Genomic DNA, 12,883 nt, shown 5'->3' with positions numbered 1-12,883 from the left:
GAATGAAGTGATTCCTCAAACCAAATACCTCCATTGTTTCAAAGGAAATGATTTATACCTGAGATTTCCCTACACAAAATGAGAAATACCTGTAAAAGATGGTGATGTACCTAAGAACCGAAGCGGCTAGCCTAAATATCAGCTAGCTAGATTTGGCCACTGCATTATACTACTATGCCGATTCATAAACATTCAAAATCATCCAGTGCTACCACAAGAACTCCCAAGGACTGGAGCAATGTCAGTGACCAGCAGCCTCAAAACGTTGCTACCAGATGCCCGAGAGATCTCCATGCACTCTTCTAAGTCGGTGTCGCATGTCAACTTCACCCATTCATGATCATCATCAAGATACTTGATGTCAAAAAGAACACCATCCATTTGTATTCTTTTGGCCACCTCATCTTTCAAAGTGATAAAGCTTCCAGAACATGGGAACCGAAACCTTAACAAGTCTTCCTTGTAGCGTGCCTTTACTGTTACTATCCTTGAATTCTGCGCACTGATGAGACTGCCTGGACATGTTATTATCCCTGAATTTTGTGCAGTCGTGAGACTTCCTGGATGCCCTATAATCGTTCCGTTAACTGCAGAAGTGATGTGGTTCATGCAATCTTTCAAGCTTCCTGATCCGTTAACAAACATCCCATGAAACCGCAGGTCCTCTTTCTGAAAAGACTCTTTTGTGAAGCCATCTTGTATGTACATGTTTTGTTGCGGTTCTAGGAGTGTTGAAACAAATGTCATGTTTGCAGGGCTAACAGGGTAGGATTCTTCTGATCTCCCAGAATGTGTTCTACAATCTTTCGATGAATTTCTCGAGTTGGAAGCTTTCTCTGCTTCAATCTGTCTGTTGATATTAGCTAGAAAGCTTTTCTGGGGAACAAGAGTGCTTCGGTGAATATCATTTTCTAGTAACTTACTCTGTGAGGATGAGTCTCTGTTTTCTTGAACAGAAGGAATGGGAAGTCCAGAAACATTAATTTGGCTTTGGTTCTTTATACTGATAGGATTGGATGGACCAAAAGCAACAGGAAGAGGACCTGTGACAGATGTGAGAGTAAATGCACCCTCATGCCCTTCAACAGATTCAATTACCTTCTTTAATTTTGAAACAGTACGGTTAACCTTGCTGATTTGTCGAGATGGCCAGCGAGAAATACCATGTTGCCTACAAATGCGCTTCATTGTTGTAGGACATACTGTAAAAAAACATGATTTAGAATATCCAAGTGTCGACTTTCTTTTTTCCCAATCATGACATGAATGGACTCAAATCAAATAAATATAAACACATGAATGGGGTAAGATAAGGGTCACAAAATCAAAGGTGATGGTTATCCGGTTCACAATCATGAGCAGAACAGAATATACGACATATATAAAGAGTTTTAAAGAACTTATCAGTTATAGTGTCTGTTTTGTTCTGTCAGGATTGAAGTTATGTGCCATGCAACAAATAATGTTATAGCATGATTCAACGAAGATGTTCTTCCTCAGTTTCAAACTATAGGCATGTTAAACAATAGACCAATTATGCAGATGTTTACTGTAAAAAAGATGTATCGATAGATTTATTTTTTATATATCATTCAATAGGATATTATAAGAGACATTTTATGGTGACAGTTACTTTGGAAGATTTCCTCAAATCCTAACACACCTTATAAAAAGAAACAGAGGGAGTACAAGTGTGCAAGCTAGATTTGTGTACTTAAACCAAAATCTCCCCAAAGACTGAATAGTGAACAAAACATATCTATATTGCAAGCTTTGGTAGCTAAGCAAACTGTCAAGAAACGTACGTTCTCACTGAAAACTCTGGATTTCAGATGTAAGAGAAGCCTCATCAATTGGAGTACTAGTGGGGTATATTGGTCTTTGGGATCTTCTCATGGACTTCTTTCGGCATGACAAAAGAAAGGTCTCGATTCTCTGGTTGTACCAGGTTCTTGGGTTCTTTGGACTCACCATAATTCTTGTGTTTTGACGGAGCTTGATGAGGACATCCCCAGGGCCCTTTCGCACATGGACTGGGGCATCTCGCGTGCCGACCACTGGGGCACCTCGTGCACCGGCCCCCAGGGCACCTCTTGCATCAGCGGCAGCCCCCGGGGCACCTTGTGCATCGACATCGACCCTAGGGGCATCTCGCACGCTGGCCCTCGTGGCACCTCTTGCATCGGCATCAGCTCTAGGGTGCTCTCATGCATCAACGTCGGTCTCGCGCATCTCGCACCTTGTCTCTCGGGGCACCTCTTACCCTGGCCCCCGAGGCTTCTCATGCGCTAGCCCATAGGGCACATCTTGCCTAGGCCCCCGGGCACCTCATGCATCGACCCCTGGGACACCTTGTGCATCGGCCCCTGCACTCACACCAGCACCAACGCCCCTTGGTAATATGACTCACGCTCGTGCTCGTCAACTCAACCATCAAGTAAGTTCATTATTAAGCTCTTGTCCATTACATTTAGATGATGGAGACACATGTGCTCTTATCTTGCTTAGGAATCATGGAAAGGATCAAAAGGGATGAAGACTTGCGTGGACTAGATTTAAACTGCAGGATACTACCAACTTGTGGTGGCCGCTGCGACTTCATATGGGCTCCAACAGGGGCATTCAAGTGCTTTACGACAAGCTTATCAAGTCTACTTTCAAAAGGATCTGGCCTCACGGCCATATCTGTTTCTAGTCCGTCGCAATCGTCTTTTATGTACAAAGACCTTTTTCTGTCCATAGTGTTATGACACATATTTTGGCAATGGGTCATGTATCAAGTTGAGTCCACTAAGGACGTGTCCTAGGGTTGGGTCTTGATCCTACCACCCCTTGGGTCGTTCTCCCACGTTATTAATACCTTTGGCTATCTCCAAGAAGACCCGGGTTTTGTTAGTTTGCTTTTTCTACTTCTTGAAGCACGTGTGTTGCATAAACCGTCCACCTTCTTGTATTCGAAACTCCATCATAGTTGTTTTCCCTGTGTCATAATTGAATTACATCTCGCACTCAATGCTTGTTTACTTGCTCTTGTTGGTTCTTCAATTGTTTGTAGGACAAGTGCCCTCGGGGCCAGTCTTCACACTCCACAAGATTGCAACAACCATTTGAGGTGGTGTATCAGTTGCTAAGACGCAACGTCCTTGGACAGTTATAGTCGGACCGAGAACGTCGTCTCATCCACTAATCAAGTTACCCACATCTCTTATAGAAAGATCGGCCATAACACCATTGGGTTCTCATTAAGTGGTACCAGAGCACAGGTTGATCAGTGAGACTTTAATTTTCATCCTTTTACTTATAGTCCAGAAAAACCCACAAAAATAGTAGATTGGTTTTCTTTTTAACTATAAACACTTTGAGACTTTTACTGGTGCTGATTAGTTCGGGCTTGTTGAGTTTGGGTTACATCGGTTGTGTCAAGTTGCTGGTATTAGGGTTAATCGAGTTCTTGTCATGTTTTGGTCACTATCAATCATACACATCTCCACTACTCCATTGCAATTTTTACTACCATATACATCTTCGTTGCACCATATCATTTCCATCTTGTCCCGGCCTTAGGGGCACCTCGTGCATTAGCGTTGACCCTCCAGGCACCCGCGCACCAACCCCTACTGCACCTCTTGTTTCAACCCCTGGGACACCTCTTGTTCTGGCCCACGGGACACCTTGTGCATTGGCGTCGTCCACCGGGGCATCTCGCGGATCGGCCCTTGGGGCACCTCTTGTCCTAGCCCCTGGGGCACCTCGTGCATCTACACTAGCACCAACACCCCTTGGTCCTATGACTCAGGCTCTTACTCGTCAACACAAACATCGAGTAAGTTCATTTCTTAAGCTCTTGTCCATTACATTTAGACGATGGGGACATGGGTGCTCTTGTGTTGCTTAGGAATCATGGAAAGGATCAAACGGTATCAAGATTTGCGTGGACTAAATTCAGACTGCAGGACCGTACCGACTTGTGACGGTCGTTGTGACTTCATTCGGACTCCGATTGGGGCGTTCAAGTACTTCGTGTAAAGCTTATCAAGCCTACTTTCAATTGGATCTAGCCTCATGGACATATATATTTCCAGTCAGCCTCAATCGTCTTTTACCTAGAGAGACCTTTTCCTGTCCATGGTGCTACGACACCTATTTTGGCCAATGGGTCGTGTATTAAGTTGAGACCACTAAGGACACGTCCTAGGGTTGGAGAACAACCCCAACACCCATTGGGTCGTTCTCCTATATATTAATACCCTTGGTCGCCACCAAGAAGACTCAGGTTTTCAGAGTGACATATTGGTTGAGGTACTGGTCGTTGCTGCAATCTGAGGAGAAAATGGCCATGTTCCGATCTGTTAGCTCGGCGTTGGAGGTCACGACGTTGGACCTTTTCCTAGATTTGGTTGGAATTTCAATAATAGGCTTGGCTACATTTGATTTCTCCTTTTCCTCCGGCATGTGGAGATTTTTGACGTTTTTTGTACTCCTACGCTGTGTGCGGACTCGCAGAGGCGGAGACTTTCAAAGGTTCCATTATCAGAAAAAAAGAAGACTCGGGTTTTGTTTTGTTAGTGTTTGCTACTTCTTGAAGTGTGTATGTTGGGTAAATCGTCCACCTTCTTGCATTTGGAACCCCATTATAGTTGTTTTCCTCTATTTTAGAACTTTATTTCAACCCACAATCAGCGCTTATACTTGTTCTTGCTGGTTCTTCGATTGCTTGTAGGACAAGTGCCCTCGTGGCCGGTGGTCGCACTCCACAAGATTGTGACAACCATTGGAGGTGCTGTATTGGTTTCTAAGGCGTAGCGTCCATGGACAGTTGTAGTCAGACCAAGAACATCGCCTCCATCCACCAATCGAGTTACCCCATCTCTCATCAAACGATCAGCCATAACCCCACTTGGGTTCGCATTAGAGCTACTCCTAGCATTGCAAGGGCTCTTAGCAATGTTTACAAGTCGTGCGACCAGCTGGTCGAGCTAGAGCAACGACCAGACGCCTAATCGCGATTAGGGTGACGATTAGGTCGACTAATCGGTCCTGGTCGACCTCTGGTCGTCCGTTAGTCGTCCTATAGATTTATGGACATATGTATATGTATATAACTATATATTAACTATATAAGCACTGCATTTCTGCAATAATATAGGCATAATTAGTAGCAGACTAGCAGTAATTCAGTAAAAGTGTAAAACTGAATCCATCCAAAGTCCAAACTGAAAGTAATATAGGTACTGCAGGGTGACTGCTCAAACAGAGGTAATCTGAACTCAGGGTGACTGCTCAGACAGAGGTCTGCAGGTGCACCTTCAGGTGCTAGTGCTACCCGTGGTAATAGAGGGAAGGGAGACTGGGAGATAATCAGAGAAGGGAGAGCAGGTGCTACCTTCAGATGACGAGCTCATCTTCAATTCTTGACTAGGTGACAGACGCCGGAGCACTGGAGTACTGGACGTCGGTGGCAGACACTGGACGGCTAGAGCACTTGGAGCAGAGACGTCGGCAGAAACCAGAGAGGACAAAGGAGAGGAGGAGGGTTTCTGGCGGCTGGGAGGGTTTCTGGCGGCTGATTTACTGCTGGAGGGGGCTACTGTAGATGGGCCAAAAACTAGAGTGAAGCCCAGTACCAAAATTGCGACGACAAAAAACGACCAGGAAGCTTTCGACCGGACGACTAATCGCCCAGGTCGACGACTAGTCGGACGACTAGGACGACTTGAAATCCTAATCGCGTCGTCCACCTAATCGCCCTCTTCCAGGCAACCAGCCCGACTAATCGCGATTAGTCAGACGACTTGTAAACACTGGCTCTTAGTATTAAGAGCGAGGAACGGCGTCTTTGGGAGATAGCAGGCGCACGAAGCCTCTCTTCCTTGACTGCCCCGCCACCTTTACCTTAGAGTGTCCTGGTTGCTTGGTTGTGTGGTCGTCTTTGTTTGTTTAGGAGGCGTGAATGTAATCTAAAACTTAATTTTCCATGTGTAGAGTGTGTGTGTGTGTGTTTGGGTTCTTGTCCTGTGTTTTCTTCTTAATATATTGAAGCGCAACTCTCTTGCATTTTCAGGAAAAAGTTTCAAAGTGGACAAACAATCTAAAAACTACAATTTTGTATGCACGAAATAAACACACTGAATGTGGAAGTGAATTTCTCTCCAAAGATGACAGAACTTCAAATTATGCATACCTCCAAGACTTTTTGCTGCATTCTTCAAGCTTCCAGTAAAATACTGTTGAATAACCTCTAAACTGAATGTTTTTTCTTCTTTTCCTTGTCTCCTTCCACTATGCTTGCTATTGTTTTCAAGCAATAAAGAATCTGAGATACATCCACCATTTTGTCTAGCAAATAATTTGTCATTGCATTTGGTGTTATCAGGCGATGGACATGTTTCAGATTCTGTTGGGGATATTCTTTTCTGGCTGTCAGACTCATGGATTACATGCATATTTCTCTCATCTGATGCATGAATGCCACCTTCACAGTTCATATGTTGTACATGTGCATTCTTTATATCTCCATTTTCAATTATAGTAATAGCATCGACTTGAAGGTAAACTTCATTTGAGCCTTCGTCAGTGGCTACCTGCAATCTATTAAGATACTGTCTCAGCAGAGCTAAGATGGAGTCCAAAAGAACCTTTTGCTCACCATCTTCTCTACAATCAGGTGGCAAGAAGAACTCCAATACATAGTCCTCATTTCTATTATAAGCACTTTGCAAGCATATCGAAAAACAGCCAGCTAATCCAAACATACGAGCATAGTGAACAAGGGGGTACTCCATTTTAGAGAATCTAGTAACATCTTTCGTAAAGCAAGGCCTACGTAGGATAAAAGCCTTTCCAGAAACCCCTTGTCCCTTCTTCAGGTGGTGCTCTACACAGGCATCTCGGAAGCCCCACATATGAGCATCGATAATATGAAACATAACAGCACTTGTTGACATGCATAGTTCTTGGGCACAACTTTCATGAATATCGAAGCAACTCTTATTTTCACCACCACAATGTATCAATAAATTTTGGTATTTGCATGGCACCCAAGTCTGAGCTATGGGTAGTTTGAGCTCTTCACAAATTACTGTTATGATTTCCAACATCTCTACAAGAACATTTTGATGTCCTTCATTAAATATCTGAATAGGAGCAAAAGAGAGACTTAGCACTCCAAATAAAACAGGGAATATTAGTCAAACTGGAGCAGTTGAACTGCTATTACCTGGACATATGGATGTTCGATAACTTCAGTGCTTTTAAGATTCACGGCCTGCAGATGATGTCAATTTTATTACTCAGTTTCGAAAAATATTGATGCAATATTTCAACAATGTCCATTATATCTATTGTTCGCAGGTTGATGGTTTGTAGTCGACTAGTCGTAGAAAGAAAAGTGAGCTAACCTCAAGAGCTTTGGAGACTTCACCAACCTCTCTTGCATAGTTTACTTTCTTTGATGTCATTATAAGTTCAACAACAGCGATGCATGACTTCATGGAAGAATCAAACACAGGCAAGGCAACAGTACCATGTACGTCGTAACTTATTGCATGGTTAAGCCGTGCATATTCAATACTGCTGTAGTACTGCACATCGGGCGTCCATTCAGGTAGCCTCTGCTTGTATACGCGTCCAGGTAGACCCAATTCTTCGACACTATCCCCATCCACAGCGAACGTATACATCATGGACACAGCCCTATAATCAAGAAGTCCGATGCTCTGTTCGTCAAGCACAAAGGGCTGCCCTGAAGTGCTTAGCATGTAGTGGTCCCCTTTCCTGATAGGCACCCAAACTTGAACCAACAAATGCTGCTTGGTAGACTCCTTGAAGTACATGAGAGCTACTGTGAGCTTTTCCTTCAAGAAATATGAGCTATCAGAACAACCATCAACCAGGGAAAGATGAACCTGGCATTTACCATTTAAATGTTCACATTTCTTGGATATTTCAGATTTCTCTACATAGGAGAAAATAATTAAATATGTCAATGTTTGATACTAACAACTGTGCAAGAATTATGACTGCTACTAATTAAAGAAAGGGAATGTCAGACTTTCAATAATAACAGAGACAACCACTTGCTGATGACAGTCAGTCTTGTGGTGGACATAAGGGTGGTAATGTATCGTGATCCAAATGCTCCTTTGCAATTTTTTAGGGCTCTAAATTAATTTTAGTTCAAAATGAATAGAAATAGAGTCCGATCCTAATCCGATTCGATCCTTAAATTTTGTAGCGTAAAATTTAGAGTCCATTGTCGCCCCTAGGTGGACACGGCTTGTCACATATGCAAATAAATTCGCATATTCATACGACCAATTCTTACGGAATCAAGCAAACATGATTACGAAATGTAAATTTCATCACAATTTATTTTTTATCAGCACACAGTTTGATCAAATTGCTTTCTTGTTCAATATACTGAAAATCGAGCACAGGGCCCTACTCGGAAAGATATTCAAGTTCATGCCCACAAGCAATGCCGTCAGAACCCACCAGCAAATCTACCAGCTAATAATGGCTAAGGTGGCATTGTAAACTTATAATGCTGGGCTCGACCTGGACTCCTTGTAGTGGAGTCCAGTTAGCAAGCAACCATTTTGACCACAAAGCCCATAGAGAACTCCAAATGCCAACCAATTCATACCGCACCGCACCGCACCGTGCCAAGTCAACGACAGAAACTGCCTTCTTGGCACCAACCAACAAACGCGAAATGGTGTAATTAAAGCCGCAAGGTGATGGGCGTCGCTGTCGAAAGATTCTTGCACTAATCGTCTCCCGTATTCGTACGAACAATCGAATCTAAAGAACAGATGGTGGTCGCGATCACACAAGACTCCGAGTCCTCGAACAGATCGCCCGTACAGGTACAGCATGGCTCAGTAAAGAAAATGGACGGCAAAATCTATGGTGGGATCGGAGCAAGGCTCACCGGCGGGGACGCTCGGGCCGTCGTCTTGCAGGGCAACCGTGTCCAGCCACATGGAAGGATGATGCGGGTCGCCGCACGGCCACGGCGACGGCACCGGGGGCGAAACGGCCGAAAAGTGGAGCGACGTGGACATGGCGTCGAGCAGCCAAGCGTCGCCGCCATGGGAGTCGAAGTCGAACTCCATTTGCCAGGGCAGGCGCGGCGGTGGCTGTGGAGATGGATTGTTGAGAATGAGGCTAGACTCGGCGCCGCACGAGAGACGAGCAGGCTACCAGGTGCTTAGGAAGAGCGAAGGGAGTGCCTGAGTCTTGTACACTCATGTATGCTTCTGCCACTCGAGCACACAACTTTTTTATATTCTTTGTTTCGATTTTGACATTTGTAACCCGTAAACCCAAGCTGGTATCCAATACTCCTTCCTTTCCAAGTACAAGCGTATCCAATAGGTGTTTGAATGAGATATAACTAATAGTTAGTTAGCTACAAAATTAATGAAATTAACTAGCTAACAAATGGTTAGCTAACTTTGCTAAAAGTAGTTAATAGCTGAAATATCAGATAGAGTGTTTGTATGTCTTTAGCTAATTTTAGTAGTTAATTTTAGCTCTAGCACATTTAAACATAGTCTAAATAATATGAATTAGTTACTACCTCTAGAACAATTTTTCTAATGGCATTAACTTTAGAAACAGATCCTATGTACGCGACACATCCATACACATATGCATAAATTAATCTAGACCTATGTGGGTTCTTTTTTTTGCAAATATGTAGTAGGAACAGAGGAAAGGAGCATTGAAGGGTCTTTTCCCGCAAAATATGATAATCGTTGATGGTTAGGCGAATGGTCTAGATTTAATTTATGTATATGTACGCGAATAGATCATATCCATAGAATAGGTTCTCATTAACTTTTACTATATAATAACTTCTAACATATAGTCCACATGAAAATCATATTTAACTTTAGAATATATACATTCGGATTGATGATAAGTGATATCAACGGGTAGCGTCTCAGATTGAGTCATGCACTAACCGAAGTGTGAGTTATTGTGTTGTGCAACCATGTCTCTCGGTTTGTGGTGTGCAGGTGTAGACCACAGGTACGATATCGACGACGAAGGTGAAGGTCATATGGGTTCATGCCCAGTGGCGGACGCGGAACCAAAATTCATATGAGGCCAAAATATTGCATGACAAAATCAAATAAGACCGTGAAAAAGCTATTTTTGAATTGAATTCAAGTTTAATATCAATACACAATAGAAGTTTAAAGAAGAAAACTATATGAACAAAATAAGGAAACAAACACTAAATTCTTGTCGACTAAATCGAAGTTGTGCCTATCTCCTCGAAGGGTGGGCATTCGAGGGGCAGGGTCGACCCCTCAGGACAGATCGTATCGTCGCGACGAGCGAGATCAGAGCTACTGGACGAGTCGGCGTCCAGGACCATCTCTGAAATTTAGTGGGCCGGGTGCAAAACAAAAATAGGCCTCTTAACATATAGTATATAGAGATAAAAATTATCTAAAATAGACCTTTCATATTTGATCTATTATCATATTGTTGAATCATACTATCTATTTTAAGGCTAACATATTATTTTATAAAATATCAAATAATCTTATCCTATTGTATCATTTATATTCAGAAAACTAAAAAAAATGGAGGCCATGTGCTATTGCCCATTTATGCTACACAGTAGACAGCGTCGCGACGACGATAAGCGGGACAGGGGCGCTAGGGAGAGGCATTCGACCGAACTGACTTGAGCAGTATCAGAACCAATGGGGTTGATGGATAGATGCGAGGATTGAGTTAAGGAGGATGGACCAGAAGAACTATAAAAATTTGACGAGAAGGTCTAAAACATGACTGTTTTAACCCATGCAAAACTTTTTTATACTCGATGCACATTAGATATAAAAGGTTATAGATAATTGAGGGGGTCATGGCCTACTTTGCCCCCCTATGGATCCGCCACTGTTCGTGTCGTTGGACTAGAAAATAGTGAATGACTGAGAGCACCTAGAGGGGGTGAATAGGTGATCCTGTAAAAAAATCAAATACTTGTAGCCACAAAACTTGGTTAAGAGTTAGTGCAATAGGACCAAGTGGCTAAGGACCGATCTTTTGTGAAACACGATAATCACAGAGAAGAACAACACAAAAGACACATTGATTTATCCCGTGGTTCGCCCAAGTATAACACTTGCCTACTCCACGTTGTGGCGTCCCAATGGACGAGGGTTGCACTCAATCCCTTTCAAGTGATCCAATGATCAGCTTGAATACCACGATGTTTTCCTTTCTTATACTTTCTCCCGTTTGCGAGGAATCTCCACAACTTGGAGCCTCTCGCCCTTACAATTGATGATCACAAAGAAGCACAGAAGTAAGGGAGGGGAGAGCAACACACACAAGACTCAAAGCAAGAGCACAATCACGCACACAAAGCCACAACTTGAGCTCACAACACAACTCGAGGAGTTCTCTACTCAAATGGTGCTCAAGTCACTATCTCAAAGAATCAAATGCGCGAGAATGGAGTCTTGGTGCTTAGGAATGATCAAGGAATGCTTGGGTGTCTCCTCCATGCGCCTAGGGGCCTCTTTTATAGCCCCAAGCCAGCTAGGAGCCGTTGGAGGCAATCTGGGAGGGCAATTCTTGCCTTCTGTCGGGTGGCGCACCGGACAGTCCGGTGCACCACCGGATAGGCACTGTTCAGTGTCCGGTGCAGATCGCCTTCCTAAAATGGCACATCCGACCGTTGCAGAGTTGTAGCCGTTGGCACACCGGACACTATCCGGTGCACACCGGACAGTCCGGTGCCTTCTGCCGACCGTTGGAGCGAGCCACGCGTCGCCCACGGATTTGGCAGCCGACCGTTGCGCTGGCGGCCGTTGGCTTCATCACGAAGGGTGCGTCGAGGCAAAGCAACTTCGTATGGAGCGAGTGGCCATAAGATCAATATCCCAGGAGTTGGTCTATTTTGCCCTAGCGGAGTGGGCAGGCTCTATATATCTAGGGGTTGTTTAGGAAGTAGTAATAATACTCAAATAATAGAGTGGTATGGTTGTTGTTACTGCTATCTCTTTTGGCTATCTCATTAGGCTAGTTTGATTTAGCACTTAGAAACTCTAGTCTTCATCCCTAATGTAGCCGAGATCCACAGATGTTTTGAAATTGTGTCTGTGTTTGTAATCTTCGCTTTGCTATTCAAAGGAAGGGTGGTCGGATCCATCCACAAGGTTGTTCGAATCATTTACTCAACTTTTTTTCTGCTGAAATTTTGAGTCGATTTTGTTCTTGTGTTCTTCCCTTCCTTCTCTTTGTGGATTTGTGAAGAACCTTCGAGTTTTTGTGTTGTGGGTGTTATTGGGGATTGATTGGTGGCGAGATACACTCTTTGGATCACTGCATATGCCCTCTTGGTGCACTTTTTTTGGTCGTGATCCAAGTTGATCTCGTTTTGAGTTCGTTTGAGAAAACCCCAACCTTCTCAGGAAATCTAATTTGCGCATGGGTTTTTTATTTGTTCTAGGTGGAACTTTGGGATTCATCTTCTTTCCCTCTGCACAATCTCCCTATGAAGTTTGAGATGAATCTAAACATTTTTGCCCGCTTGACATTGTCGCTCGCCCTATCGTGTGATTTTGGCTCTAAGATTTTGACGATAGTTGGATAGTTCCCTCTGTAGTAGTTTGGTATATTCAGTCGACACTTGACTGAGTATTATTGTGTCATGCAGTTTCAATCGCCCCGTGGGGTTTCATTGAAGTCGGGATCAAAGTCATGACGCTGTTCTCGAGAGAGAATTTTTGTGGCTCTCATTCACCCCCCCTCTTGTCTCCTCACTGGTCCTTCAATTGGTATTAGACCCAATTGAGTATTTTGTTACACTAATCGGTCTGAAATCCACAAAGGCGACTTGGAACCAGGTGTT

The 12,883-nt window shown here is 43.6% G+C and overlaps 1 protein-coding gene across 1 annotated transcript; it reads right to left on the bottom strand.

Moving 5' to 3' along the window:
* On the bottom strand, positions 1-9,198 carry LOC100381753 (uncharacterized). The gene is made up of 5 exons (NM_001174556.1): positions 8,933-9,198; positions 7,398-7,853; positions 7,217-7,264; positions 6,182-7,133; positions 1-1,202 (listed from the first exon to the last, which is right to left on the bottom strand). The coding sequence occupies exons 1-5, from the start codon at positions 9,092-9,094 to the stop codon at positions 199-201; spliced, it is 2,622 nt and encodes an 873-aa protein (NP_001168027.1). The 5' UTR covers positions 9,095-9,198; the 3' UTR covers positions 1-198.
* Between the last annotated feature and the right edge of the window lie 3,685 nt (positions 9,199-12,883).

Source organism: Zea mays, chromosome 6 (assembly GCF_902167145.1).
Source record: "Zea mays cultivar B73 chromosome 6, Zm-B73-REFERENCE-NAM-5.0, whole genome shotgun sequence".
In the NCBI taxonomy this organism is placed as follows: domain Eukaryota; kingdom Viridiplantae; phylum Streptophyta; class Magnoliopsida; order Poales; family Poaceae; genus Zea; species Zea mays.
This window is presented reverse-complemented; position numbering and strand designations above follow the sequence as displayed.

Excerpts from the sequence above, each read along its gene's own strand:
- LOC100381753 (NM_001174556.1), bottom strand. The coding sequence starts at position 9,094 with ATGGCGGCGACGCTTGGCTGCTCGACGCCATGTCCACGTCGCTCCACT. Across the intron at positions 7,265-7,397 it reads AAGTCTCCAAAGCTCTTGAG|GCCGTGAATCTTAAAAGCAC; the intron begins GTTAGCTCACTT and ends CATCATCTGCAG. Across the intron at positions 1,203-6,181 it reads TGCAGCAAAAAGTCTTGGAG|TATGTCCTACAACAATGAAG; the intron begins GTATGCATAATT and ends GTTTTTTTACAG.